Source organism: Nerophis ophidion, linkage group LG08 (genome assembly GCF_033978795.1).
Source record: "Nerophis ophidion isolate RoL-2023_Sa linkage group LG08, RoL_Noph_v1.0, whole genome shotgun sequence".
NCBI classification, from domain to species: domain Eukaryota; kingdom Metazoa; phylum Chordata; class Actinopteri; order Syngnathiformes; family Syngnathidae; genus Nerophis; species Nerophis ophidion.
Window position 1 is genome coordinate 69,121,623 of NC_084618.1, and position 15,000 is coordinate 69,136,622.

A 15,000-nucleotide genomic window follows, 5' to 3' on the forward strand; every position below is an offset into this window, starting at 1 on the left:
CAACATGTTGTCAGGCATGTGCACCACATGACATTACCGTCCTCTGTGGTGGACGTTCGATTTTAGTCTTAATTTTCTTTTAACAGAGTAAAAAAAGAGAAAAAGGTAACTAATTGTGTTTTTTTTAAGACAGTGTGCAGCTATTCATCTGACAATGTTTATTATTATGCATGCAAAATATATAACATGATTTCAACATGTTGTCAGGCATGTGCACCACATGACATTACTGTCCTCTGTAGTGGACATTTGATTTTGGTCTTTTTTTTCTTTTAACGGAGTAAAAAAAAATAGGTCTGTTATGCAAAAAACATTAAAAAAAAAAACACTGTGCAGCTATTCATCCAAAAATGTTTATTATTATGCATGCAAAATATATAACATGATTTCAACATGTTGTCAGGCATGTGCACCACATGACATTACTGTCCTCTGTAGTGGACATTTGATTTTGGTCTTTTTTTTCTTTTAACGGAGTAAAAAAAAAATAGGTCTTGTATGCAAAATGCCAAGTTTTTTAAGACAGTGTGCAGCTATTCATCCAACAATATTTATTATTATGCATGCAAAATATACAACATGATTTCAACATGTTGCTGTCAGGCATGTGCACCACATGACATTACCGTCCACTGTGGTGGACATTTGTTTTTGGTCTTTTTTTTTTTTAAGAGAGTAAAAAAAAAAGGTATTTTTTGCAAAACTATTTTTTTTTAAGACAGTGTGCAACTATTCATCCAACAATTTTTACTATTATGCTTGCAAAATACATAACATGATTTCAACATGTTGTCAGGCATGTGCACCACATGACATTACTGTCCTCTGTAGTGGACATTTGATTTTGGTCTTTTTTTTCCTTTTAACGGAGTAAAAAAAAATAGGTCTGTTATGCAAAAACACCAAATTTTTTTAAGGCAGTGCGCAGATATTCATCCAACAATATTTATTATTATGCATGCAAAATACATAACATGATTTCAACATGTTGTCAGGCATGTGCACCACATGACATTACCGTCCTCTGTGGTGGACATTTGTTTTTGGTCTTTTTTTTTTTTAAGAGAGTAAAAAAAAAAAGGTCTTTTTTGCAAAACTATTTTTTTTTAAGACAGTGTGCAGCTATTCATCCAACAATTTTTTACTATTATGCTTGCAAAATACATAACATGATTTCAACATGTTGTCAGGCATGTGCACCACATGACAATACCGTCTTCTGCGATGGACATTTGTTTTTGCACTTTTTTTTCTTTTAAAAGAGTTTAAAAAAAAGGTTTGTTATGCAAAACATGTTTTTAAGACAGTGTGCAGCTATTTATCTAACAATGTTTATTATTATGCATCCAAAATATATAACATGATTTCAACATGTTGTCAGGCATGTGCACCACATGACATTACTGTCCTCTGTAGTGGACATTGGATTTTGGTCTTTTTTTTCCTTTTAACGGAGTAAAAAAAAATAGGTCTGGTATGCAAAAACACCAAATTTTTTTAAGGCAGTGCGCAGCTATTCATCCAACAATGTTTATTATTATGCATGCAAAATGTATAACATAATTTCAACATGTTGTCAGGCATGTGCACCACATGACATTACTGTCCTCTGTAGTGGACATTTGATTTGAGTCTTTTTTTTCTTTTAACAGAGTAAAAAAAAGGTAACTAATTGTGTTTTTTAAAGACAGTGTGCAGCTATTCATCCAACAATATTTACTATTATGCTTGCAAAATATATAACATGATTTCAACATGTCTGCGATGAGGTGGCGACTTGTCCAGGGCGTACCCCGCCTTCCGCCCGATTGTAGCTGAGATAGGCGCCAGCGTCCCCCGCGACCCCAAAAGGGAATAAGCGGTAGGAAATGGATGGATGGATGATATACATTTTGCATGCAAAATATACAACATGATTTCAACATGTTGCTGTCAGGCATGTGCACCACATGACATTACTGTCCTCTGTGGTGGACATTTGTTTTTGCACTTTTTTTTCTTTTAAAAGAGTAAAAAAAAAAAAAAAAAAGGTCTGTTATGCAAAACTGTTTGTTTTTTTAAGACAGTGTGCAGCTATTCATCTAACAATGTTTATTATTATTATGCAAGCAAAATATATAACATGATTTCAACATGTCTGCGATAAGGTGGCGACCTGTCCAGGGTGTACACCGCCTTCCGCCCGGTTGTAGCTGAGATAGGCGCCAGCGCCCCCTGCAAACCCAAAAGGGAATAAGCGGTAGACAATAGATGGATGGATGGATTTCAACATGTTGTCAGGCATGTGCACCACATGACATTACTGTCCTCTGTAGTGGACATTTGTTTTTAGACTTTTTTTCTCTTAACAGAGTAAAAAAAAAATAGGTTTGTTATGTAAAACTTTTTTTTTAAGACAGCATGCAGATATTCATCTAACAATATTTATTATTATGCATGCAAAATACATAACATGATTTCAACATGTTGCTGTCAGGCATGTTTAACACAGTAAAAAAAAAAATAATAATGCAAAACAATTTCTATTATTATGCTTGCAAAATATATAGTATGAATTCAACATGTTGCTGTCAGGTGACTCAATCGAGCCTTATTGCAGACTCCAACGTCCAAGTAGACCAACAATCACATACAGTACATAAAATTCAGTATAAAAGGCATTATCATATAATATTGAAAACAGCGCTTGTGCAAATTCAGTAAAAGGCATCTAATAAATAAATAAAAGCAGTAATAATAATAAAAAAAAAATATATATATATATATATATATATATATATATACATACATATATATACTTTAAAAATGCGTTTACGTCAGGGGTCACCAACCTTTTTAAAACCAAGAGCTACTTCTTGGGTACTGATTAATGCGAAGGGCTACCAGTTTGATACACACTTAAATAAATTGCCAGAAATAGCCAATTTACTCAATGTACCTTAAATAAATAAATCTATATATATATATATATATATATACATTAAAAAATGGGTATTTCTGTCTGTCATTCCGTCGTACATTTTTTTTTTCCTTTTACGGAAGGTTTTTGTAGAGAATAAATGATGAAAAAAACACTTAATTGAACGGTTTAAAAGAGAAGATAATACGAAAAATATTCAAATTAAATTTTGAAACATAGTTTATTTTCAATTTCGACTCTTTAAAATTCAAAATTCAACCGAAAAAAAGGAAGAGAAAAACTAGCTAATTCGAATCTTCTTGAAAAAATTAAAAAAAGAATTTGTAGAACATCATTAGTAAATTTTCCTGATTAAGATTAATTTTAGAATTTTGATGACATGTTTTAAATAGGTTCAAATCCAATCTGCACTTTGTTAGAATATATAACAAAGTGGACCAAGCTATATTTCTAACAAAGACAAATCATTTTTTCTTTTAGATTTTCCAGAACAAAAATTTTAAATTAAATTCTAAAGACTTTGAAATAAGATTTAAATTTGATTCTACAGATTTTTCAGAATAATTTTTTTGAATTTTAATCATAATAAGTTTGAAGAAATATTTCACAAATATTCTTCGTCGAAAAAACAGAAGCTAAAATGAAGAATTAAATTAAAATGTATTTATTATTCTTTACAATAAAAAAAAAAAATACTTGAACATTGATTTAAATTGTCAGGAAAGAAGAGGAAGGAATTTAAAATGTAAAAAGGTATATGTTTAAAAATCCTAAAATCATTTTTAAGGTTGTATTTGCTAAAATTGTCTTTCTGAAAGTTCTAAGAAGCAAAGTAAAAAAAATAAATGAATTTATTTAAACAAGTGAAGACCAAGTCTTTGAAATATTTTCTTGGATTTTCAAATTCTATTTGAGTTTTGTCTCTCTTAGAATTAAAAATGTCGAGCAAAGCGAGACCAGCTTGCTAGTAAATAAATACAATTTAAAAAAATAGAGGCAGCTCACTGGTAAGTGCTGCTATTTGAGCTATTTTTAGAACAGGCCAGCGGGCTAATCATCTGGTTTTTACGGGCGACCTGGTGCCCGCGGGCACCGCCTTGGTGACCCCTGGTCTACGCATTCTGTAAAAGGCACAGATACAAGTGTTTCCATCCATACGTTTGGTACCTAACAGAACTACACCTAGGATGGGTTATCTGTATAATAAACTCATTCTCGGTCAACATTTATTTTTTTAAAGCAACATTATTTTATAATTTTATATTTTGCTATATATGTATTTTTTTATTTTTTTATTTTTTGCATTTCCCTGTATAATAAGGTCATTCCCGGACCCCTGCAGTCGACATATAAATTTAAACATCAGTTTTCTCCGGCTCTGTAGTGGACTTTTGTTTTTGGTCTTTTTTTTCTTTTAAAAAATAGGTCTATTATGCAAAACGCAAATATACAGGAGGGATGTTTCCACCAGTACAGCACAAGAATACACATTATTAACAAATTAGGCCAATTTATTTTCTTAATTAGAAGGAAATATTTCGATGACAACTAAAAAAAAAATGTCAACATTAATTTTTTTAAAGCAACATTATTTTATAATTTTATATTTTGCTATATATGTATTTTTTTTTTTTTTTTTGCATTTTCCTGTATAATAAGGTCATTCTCGGACCCCTGCAGTCGACATATACATTTAAATATCAGTTTTCTCAGGCCCTGTAGTGGACTTTTGTTTTTGGTCTTTTTTTAATTTAAAAAAATAGGTCCGTTATGCAAAACGCAAATATACAGGAGGGATGTTTCCACCAATACAGCACAAGAATACACATTATTAACAAATTAGGCCAATTTATTATCTTAATTAGAAGGAAATATTTCGATGACAACTAAAAAAAAAAAAATGTCAAGATTAATTTTTTTAAAGCAACATTATTTTATAATTTTATATTTTGCTATATATTTATTTATTTATTTATTTTTTTTGCATTTTCCTGTATAATAAGGTCATTCTCGGACCCCTGCAGTCGACATATACATTTAAACATCAGTTTTCTCAGGCCCTGTAGTGGACTTTTGTTTTTGGTCTTTTTTTTTCTTTTAAAAAATAGGTCCGTTATGCAAAATGCAAATATACAGGAGGGATGTTTCCACCAATACAGCACAAATTCCAGAAAACACAGAGTGAGATGTTCTATCTCTTGTGCGAAACACGAATGCATAAAACGACTTAACACATTAAATGACGAGTAAAACATTTACAAATACAACAACCAACTTCTAAAACATTAAGACCGACTCCAAAACACATAAAATGACTCCGAAGAGATGCACAGTGACATCTAAAACGTAAATTACTCCTAAAAGTGATAATAAGACTCTTAAATCACATTAAGACTCCTAAAACACGTAAAAAAACCTCATAAAACACGGAAAAATACTCCTAAAACCATGTAAAAAAAACCCTCCTAAAACAAATTTAAAAACGGATCCTAAAGCACGTAAAAAACTCATAAAACACGTAAAAATACTCCCAAAAACATGTAAAAAGACTCCTAAAACAAATTTAATACACAAGAATACACATTATTAACAAATTAGGCCAACTTATTATCTTCATTAAAAGGAAATAATTTGATGACAATTTAAAAAAAAAAAAGTCAACATTTATTTTTTTAAAGCAACATTATTTTATAATTTTATATTTTGCTATATATGTATTTTTTTTTTTTTTGCATTTTCCTGTATAATAAGGTCATTCTCGGACCCCTGCAGTCGACATATAAATTTAAACATCAGTTTTCTCAGGCTCTGTAGTGGACTTTTGTTTTTGGTCTTTTTTTTTCTTTTAAAAAATAGGTCCGTTATGCAAAAGGCAAATATACAGGAGGGATGTTTCCACCAATACAGCACAAATTCCAGAAAACACAGAGTGAGATGTTCTATCTCTTGTGCGAAACACGAATGCATAAAATGACTTAACACATTAAATGACGAGTAAAACATTTACAAATACCAACTTCTAAAACATTAAAACCGACTCCAAAACACATAAAATGACTCCGAAGAGATGCACAGTGACATCTAAAACGTAAATTACTCCTAAAAGTTATAATAAGACTCCTAAATCACATTGAGACTCCTAAAACACGTAAAAAAACTCATAAAACACGGAAAAATACTCCTAAAACCATGTAAAAAAAACCTCCTAAAACAAATTTAAAAACAGATCCTAAAGCACGTAAAAAAACTCATAAAACACGTAAAAATACTCCTAAAAACATGTAAAAAGACTCCTAAAACAAATTTAATACACAAGAATACACATTATTAACAAATTAGGCCAACTTATTATCTTCATTAAAAGGAAATATTTTGATGACAATTAAAAAAAAAAATGTCAACATTTATTTTTTTAAAGCAACATTATTTTATATTTTTACATTTTTGCTATATATGTTTTTTTTTGCATTTTCCCAACTTAAACAGCACATGCAGGAGCCTTTTTAACCGCGACAAACATCAGCCTCTGCTGTGATGAACTTTGCTTAAGAGGCACCGTTCCACAGAGGCATTACATTTTAATGAGCTGATGGGGGCGTGGGGGGTTGATGGGGGGGTCTGGGTGTTCCTGGACAGACACGACATCTTTTTAAATAAGAAAAAGGGCTGAGAAGAAAATTCATTTCATGCTCCGTGCTCGCTTAAAAAGGCGACCCGACACACACGTGTACGTGCGATAAAGTGCAAAATGTACATTAATGGCATTAATAAAAAGAAGAAGAGGAAGAAGAAAGGACCACCTTCACCCTCCCCTTTTTTTTTTTGTCTCTTTTTCGATTCCAATTAAAGTGTTCGATTCGGAGCCTTGCACGTCTTTGTTTCAGTGGGGGAAATTGCATCGAGAAGAGTCGGAATGTTATCAGTGCAATATTAATATTTTAAAATGCTATTAAGGCCGGTAATAGTTTTAATAGGAAAAGAGGTCACTGGTGAGATTTAGAAAATTTTTTTTTTGGGATGAATCAATCTACTTAACGTCTTGAGAACATTTGACGTCTTATGTCAGAGTTTCTGGAGAAAAAAGAAAAAGAAAATGCCCACCGCCGAGGTCCTCAGGAGGTGAAGAGAGAAATATCAGTACTGCATCATATAAAAGAAGGTCTGCAAGTTCAGGGTCAGCTGTGTGAGCCCCCCCCCATAATGTTCGAGACCGCATGAAGCTGGTCTCTTTTTCCACTTGAGCAGTCCCCGTCGGGGGTCCTGCACTATCTGACCCCAGGACAGTTGACAAAAGGGAACGCTCCAGCGAGGCACCTTTGGCCTGCCTGCATTATTCAAACTCCGGCGTTGAACTTGACGGGACGCAAACAATTAAAACTGAAAAAAAAAAAAAAATACAATTAAAGACTCTTTAGGACGTTGCTTGATTTTATCGATACAATTTTTTTTATATTTTTTCCGTTTTTTGGGGAAAAGTCACGCTTTTGTTCAGACACCAAACAAAGCTACGCAGTATTGGACAAGGAGGATAGGATCCATCAAGTGTTTGGTTAGTCTTATCTTAAAGGTCTACTGAAATGAGATGTTCTTATTTAAACGGGGATAGCAGGTCCATTTTATGTGTCATACTTCATCATTTCGCGATATTGCCATATTTTTGCTGAAAGGATTTAGTAGAGAACATCCACGATAAAGTTCGCAACTTTTGGTCGCTAATAAAAAAGCCTTGCCTGTACCGGAAGTAGCAGACGATGTGCGCGTGACGTCACGGGTTGTAGGGCTCCTCACATCTGAACATTGTTTATAATCATAGCCTCCAGCAGCAAGAGCTATTCGGACCGAGAAAGCGACAATTTCCCCCTTAATTTGAGCGAGGATGAAAGATTTGTGGATGAGGAAAGTTAGAGTGAAGAACAAAAAAAAAAGAAAAGAAAAGGCGACGGCTACAGGCGGCGGCAGTGGGACCGTTTCAGATGTAATTAGACACATTTACTGGGATAATTGTTTTAATAGTGTTTTAGTGAGATTGTAAAATCATACAGGGAGGAGACCCTGCCCCAAGTGGAGGAGTTCAAGTACCTAGGAGTCTTGTTCAAGAGTGGGGGAATAGTGGATCGTGAGATCGACAGGCGGATCGGTGCGGCGTCTTCAGTAATGCAGATGTTGTATCGATCCGTTGTGGTGAAGAAGGAGCTGAGCCGGAAGGCAAAGCTCTCAATTTACCGGTCGATCTACGTTCCCATCCTCACCTATGGTCATGAGCTTTGGGTCATGACCGAAAGGATAAGATCACGGGTACAAGTGGCCCAAATGAGTTTCCTCCACCGGGTGGCGGGGCTCTCCCTTAGAGATAGGGTGAGAAGCTCTGCCATCCGGGAGGAGCTCAACGTAAAGCCGCGGCTCCTCCAGATTGAGAGGAGCCAGATGAGGTGGTTCGGGCATCTGGTCAGGATGCCACCCGAACGCCTCTCTAGGGAGGTGTTTAGGGCACGTCCAGCTGGTAGGAGGCCACGGGGAAGACCCAGGACACGTTGGGAAGACTATGTCTCCCGGCTGGCCTGGGAACGCCTCGGGATCCCCCGGGAAGAGCTAGACGAAGTGGCTGGAGATAGGGAAGTCTGGGCTTCCCTGCTTAGGCTGCTGGCCCCGCGACCCGACCTCGGATAAGCGGAAGATGATGGATGGATGGATGTAAAATCATACCTGAAAGTCGGATCGCTTACGGTGACTGCCAGTGTCTCTGAGAGAAGCCGAGGAGCCAAGATCACAGCTGCCTATTTGAGGTGGAGGAGGAGGTCCCATAATCCACTGATGTCTCCGGTAAGAGCCGACTTAACATCACAATTTTCCCGTCCAAAAACTTGCTGGTTGACGTAGAGAAAAATGTTCGCTTGACCGCTCTGTGTTAAAGCTTCACAACAAACAAAGAAACACCGGGCTGTGTTTCGGTGCTAAAGGCAACTGCAATCCACCACTTTCCACCAACAGCATTCTTCTTTGACGTCTCCATTATTAATTGAACAAATTGCAAAAGATTCAGCAACACGGTTGTCCAAATTACTGTGTAATTCTGCGATGAAAAGAGACGACTTTTAGCCGTGTGTGGTGCTGGGCTAATATGTCCGCTACAACCCGAGACGTCACAAACACGCGTCATCATTCCGCGACGTTTTCAACAAGAAACTCTGCGGGAAATTTAAAATTGTAATTTAGTAAACTAAAGCGGCCGTATTGGCATGTGTTGCAATGTTAATATTTCATCATTGATATATAAACTATCAGACTGTGTGGTGGGTAGTAGTGGCTTTCAGTAGGCCTTTAAGGGGGGGATGATTTTTATTGAGCTATGTGACACAAGCCTCAAATCCCGACTAAAGCCTGATTAGAAAGAACGCGGTTCTTTGTCGGATGCTTATTGAAACAGGTCGTCATGTTGCTTTCCTGCACCCTTAGTTCGGCGAAGGCTGCCTTAGCAAGAAGAAGTACAAGAACTGATAAGTACTTTGAGAGTTTACAAATTACGGCGACAGCTTTCTGTCTCCCGGGGTGCCGCTCAGACGGAACAAATCTAACGTGAGCTCGTGCGGCAAGGAGGAGGGAGCAATAAGGAACTATTGCTTTCCTGTCACATGTAATTTATAGCTCTCCATTTGCATCTCTTTGCCCGCGTGGCCTAAAACCCGGACTTTTCTGATCAATACGGCCTCATCCGCATTGGCGGGGCCGCAGGGGGCTGGGGGGAGCTGCCGGTCCGGAGGGGGTCTGGGTGCTAGACTCTAGTCCACCCTCAGCCAGTGGCTTTGCAGCTTTAGGCCAAACTCCCGATGTTTCCCCCGCCGGCTGGACAAGTGACAATTTCTTTGACTTTGTTTTACAGGATTATCCGAACAAAAGTGCAGCAGCCATTCCATCCGTCGCCTGATGGGACATCCCTGTCGACAACAGGCCATACCATAGGTAAGTCTCGCAACATCATCATCGACTGTGCCCATCTTCTGCATCAGCGGGAACTCCAAATGGACTCACAGCAGGTCTTCATTACATTTTCCCTTCCTTTTCAGTGCCAAACACAGTGTCTCCGCCGGTAACCAGCGCCTCCAACGACCCTGCGGGATCCTACTCCATTAACGGCATTCTGGGCATCCCGCGATCCAACGGCGAGAAGAGGAAAAGAGACGAAGGTAAGATGTATTTTCGTGTATGAGCGCTGTTAGAGAAGCCATTGTGCTCTAAGGAGTGCACTGCAGTTGTTCGCCTTTTGCACCTTTGGCGCTTACCTGTATCTGTAAAAGCAGAGCCACTCTTTATCTTTTAGTGTGCTTTTGAGGGATTTCTACCTTCTGTTTTCCGTTGTTGTACCCTGGCTAAAACATGCTCTCGCGTCATGAGGCTTTTGTCCATCTTGATGCCCTTATAGCTCTTTCGCTAAAGGCAGTGGTTTCCTCATTGAGCAACCCCAACTCTCCTTGACTAGCTATTAGCTTCCTGTGTGTAGTAGTTGTTGGGGACTGAAGCGACATCCACATTGTTGTTGGAGTTGGAACTAATCATATTGCTCCGAAACCGGAAAAGAAGATGTTTGCGAAGGTGGACTGAGCGACCCCTAAACGAAAAAACCAATCCCAGCTATGCAATTGGCGTCGCTACTGACATGATGTTAGAATTTTTTTGTAGGGACTGCAGTGAATTTCGAAGGGGGAAGAGCCAGCTGGTGTCAGTCGCGGAAGCTAAGTGATGCAAGAGCATGTTTTCAGTTTTCAGGGATGATTGTCACTTGGGGCATGTCCTCAGAGGTTACCTGACCCATTCACATCTGGGGTACATACCTTGGAGTTTTCTCAGGGTTTTCAAAGTACACTGTTCAGTTTGTCTTAGAAAACATTTCGCCTCTCAAGCATTATATGTTTATGTTCCTAGATTTATTTTGGTCAGATAGATTGGTCAGATCTTGTCAGTGATAGGACTCGATTTGACCTATATGGTCTGAGATCAAACCAGATCTGACCAGTCTAAGTCACGAGGCATTCAATCGATCGCAACTGAGCTGTACCTTGGAGTAATCTCAGGGTTTTCGAAGTAGACTGTTCAGTTTGTCTTAGAAGACATTTCGCTTCTCAGGCTTTATATGTTCATGTTCCTAGATTTATTTTGTTTAGATCTAGTTGGTGATGGGACTCGATCTGACCTATCTAGTCTGAGATCAAACCAAAATCTGATCGGTCTAAGTCTCGGGCATTCAATCGATCGCAACTGAGTTGTACCTTGGAGTATTCTCAGGGTTTTCAAAGTATACTGTTCAGTTTGTCTTAGAATACATTTCACCTAGATTTATTTTGGTCAGATAGATTGGTCAAATCTGGTCGGTGATGGCACTCGATCTGACCTATCTAGTCTGAGATCAAACCAGATGTGACCAGTCTAAGTGTAGGGGCATTGAATCGATCGCAACTGAGCTGTACCTTGGAGTATTCTCAGGGTTTTCAAAGTATACTGTTCAGTTTGTCTTAGAATACATTTCACCTAGATTTATTTTGGTCAGATAGATTGGTCAAATCTGGTCGGTGATGGCACTCGATCTGACCTATCTAGTCTGAGATCAAACCAGATCTGACCAGTCTAAGTCTCGAGGCATTCAATCGATCGCAACTGAGCTGTACCTTGGAGTAATCTCAGGGTTTTCGAAGTAGACTGTTCAGTTTGTCTTAGAAGACATTTCGCTTCTCAGGCTTTATATGTTCATGTTCCTAGATTTATTTTGTTTAGATCTAGTCGGTGATGGGACTCGATCTGACCTATCTAGTCTGAGATCAAACCAGATCTGACGAGTCTAAGTCTCGTGGCATTCAATCGATCGCAACTGAGTTGTACCTTGGAGTATTCTCAGGGTTTTCAAAGTATACTGTTCAGTTTGTCTTAGAATACATTTCACCTAGATTTATTTTGGTCAGATAGATTGGTCAAATCTGGTCGGTGATGGCACTTGATCTGACCTATCTAGTCTGAGATCAAACCAGATGTGACCAGTCTAAGTGTAGGGGCATTGAATCGATCGCAACTGAGCTGTACCTTGGAGTATTCTCAGGGTTTTCAAATTAGACTGTTCAGTTTGTCTTAGAAGACATTTAGCCTCTCAGGCTATAAATGTTCATGTTCCTAGATTTATTTTGGTCAGATCTAGTCGGGGATGGGACTCGATCGGACCTATCTAGACTGAGATCAAACCAGATCTGACCAGTCTAAGTCTCGGGGCATTCAATGGATTGCAACTGAGCTGTACCTTGGAGTATTCTCAGGGTTTTCAAAGTAGACTGTTCAGTTTGTCCTAGAAGACATTTCGCCTATCAGGCTTTATATGAGTTTCCTCGAGTTATTTTGGTCTGATAGATTGGTCAGATCTGGTCAGTGATAGCACTTGATTTGACCTATCTAGTCTGAGATCAAACCAGATCTCACCAGTCTAAGTCTCGGGGCATTGAATCGATCGCAACTGAGCTGTACCCTTGAGTATTCTAAGGTTTTCGAAGTAGACTGTTCAGTTTGTCTTAGAAGACATTTCGCCTCTCAGGCTTTAAATGTTCATGTTCCTATATTTATTTTGGTCGGATCTAGTTGGCGATGGGACTCGATCAGACCTATCTAGTCTGAGATCAAACCAGATCTGACCGGTCTAAGTCTCGGGGCATTCAATCGATCGCAACTGAGTTGTACCTTGGAGTATTCTCAGGGTTATCAAAGTATACTGTTCAGTTTGTCTTAGAATACATTTCACCTAGATTTATTTTGGTCAAATAGATTGGTCAAATCTGGTCGGTGATGGCACTTGATCTGACCTATCTAGTCTGAGGTCAAACCAGATGTGACCAGTCTAAGTCTAGGGGCATTGAATCGATCGCAACTGAGCTGTACCTTGGAGTATTCTCAGGGTTAACAAATTAGACTGTTCAGTTTGTCTTAGAAGACATTTAGCCTCTCAGGCTTTAAATGTTCATGTTCCTATATTTATTTTGGTCGGATCTAGTTGGCGATGGGACTCGATCAGACCTATCTAGTCTGAGATCAAACCAGATCTGACGAGTCTAAGTCTCGTGGCATTCAATCGATCGCAACTGAGTTGTACCTTGGAGTATTCTCAGGGTTTTCAAAGTAGACTGTTCAGTTTGTCTTAGAAGACATTTCGCCTCTCAGGCTTTATTTATATGTTCATGTTCCTAGATTTATTTTGGTCAGATAGATTGGTCAGATCTAGTCGGTGATGGGACTCGATTGGGCCTATCTAGTCTGAGATCAAACCAGATCTGACCAGTCTAAGTCTCGGGGTATTCAATCGATCGCAACTGGGCTGCTCAGGTTGTCCTAGATGATGGTTTGCCTCTCATCCGAGCAGGCTTCATCAATTCATGTTCACAGAGTTAGATTGGTCATATTTTGTCTGGGCTCGGACTAGATCTGACCAATTCAAGACTTAGAGCATTCAATCGATCTCAACTGGATTTGTTCAGTTTGTCCTCCAAAATGTTTGCCTCTCATCTGAGCAAGCTTCATCAGTTCATCCTTATAGACTTAGATTGGTGCAAGGTAGTCTGATCCAGGGAGCTAAGTCTATGAGCACAAACTGATAAGACAGACTCTAGTACCAACTGAACAGTCCAGTTGCGATCAATTAAATGCCCTGAGAATTCAATGACCTGGACGAATGAGAACATCCATAGCCGAACCTTGGAGTAGTTTCCAGGGACTCCTGTTGTACCCCTCTCAAAATCCAAATCAGGTTACGGCATATTGTGCTACCCTCGGTCATACTGCTGTGGACTTTTCCAGAGGTTACACTTAACCCAGAGTCCCATAATTAAACCCATGTAGATTTGAGGGACATATATCGATTCCCATTGTCGTCAGCGGAGGACAGTCGACAAGAAGGGAGCAGCGCGGCCATTCTTTACGGGCCGTGCTGAAGTTGCAACTCTGTAGCTCTAAAAAGGGCGCCCACCGTTCCAGGCGATGACCCTTAATAAAACACCTGAACTCGGCTACACCGCTGTGTCAATCCGCCGAGGAGTCTTTTTTTTTTATTTGAAGGCACGACCTCCACTGTTGTCTCCTGCAATTAATCTTTATGGAAGTGATTAAAGGGCTTTAGATAATTACATGTCAAGATGATGTAGCCGACCACCCAGGTCAGTCCATGAAGCTGCTATAGCTCGGTGTGGGGTTTTTTTTTCTCCCACCTTTTTTGTTCTCCCTCTCCTGCAACTCTGAGGCCCGAGGCTTTTTATAGATTATTGGTTCTGTAAGAACGAGGCTACCTTAATGTCGCTGCATACATGAGCAGCGGACGACAATGGTCTTACAAAGTGTGTTTTGGAATGATGCAGTGCTTTGTTCCCACAGCGTTCCGCAATGAGAGCTAATCGGAGCGTGGTTGACGTAGCCGCGTCTTTGTTCTGGCGGGATATCGAGGAACTGATGTTTTTATGTGTGCCGGAAGGTGGGTGGCGGGGGCGGAGGCGGGAGATGACTAATGACTTGTCAGAGGTAGATTTCCTGGCAGAGATATAAAAACCAGCATGACGTGGGCACGGCAAAATGACATAATCAAGCCTTTGCGGTGGCGAGAGCATAATACGAACGTCTGCTCTTCTCGAGGGTTCATGTGGAGCCTTTAGAGGACCCCTCGTATTAAGCTTAATGTCCCACCCCCCCTTGCCCTACACCCAACCTGAAATAACGGATCGGTACATTTTCAATGCAGATTGCAACTGAAGATGACGTAAAGCTTGTATTGTGGACGTCCTCGCATTGTTTGACCGCAATTTTTGCAACACAGGTGCTTCACTTTGGGTCTTACGAGCCTTGTTTCCACAAAGCGCCACGGTCTGCATTTTATTGCGTTTCGATCGTAAAGGGACCCAAAGTATCCAAATCGAACCCGCTAAAGTCTAGTAGCAATCTGTCGCCATCCCGCTGTAAACACCAGCTGGATCAGGGTTTGACTGATCTGAACTGGACTGCGGTGAACCGAACCGAGCAGTGCTGTTTGGTGGAAACGTGGAAATAACTACAAAAGTAAGCTTCATTCACTA

At 39.0% G+C, this 15,000-nt stretch overlaps 1 protein-coding gene across 1 annotated transcript in view; it reads left to right on the forward strand.

Moving 5' to 3' along the window:
• The window catches only part of LOC133558457 (paired box protein Pax-2-B-like), an 18,604-nt gene extending 8,480 nt beyond the window's left edge, over positions 1-10,124 (forward strand). The window contains exons 5-6 of the mRNA XM_061909839.1: positions 9,798-9,877; positions 9,982-10,124. Coding sequence (XP_061765823.1) covers positions 9,798-9,877; positions 9,982-10,124 — 223 coding nt within the window. The remainder of the gene's footprint in view (positions 1-9,797; positions 9,878-9,981) is intronic.
• The last annotated feature ends 4,876 nt before the right edge of the window (positions 10,125-15,000 follow it).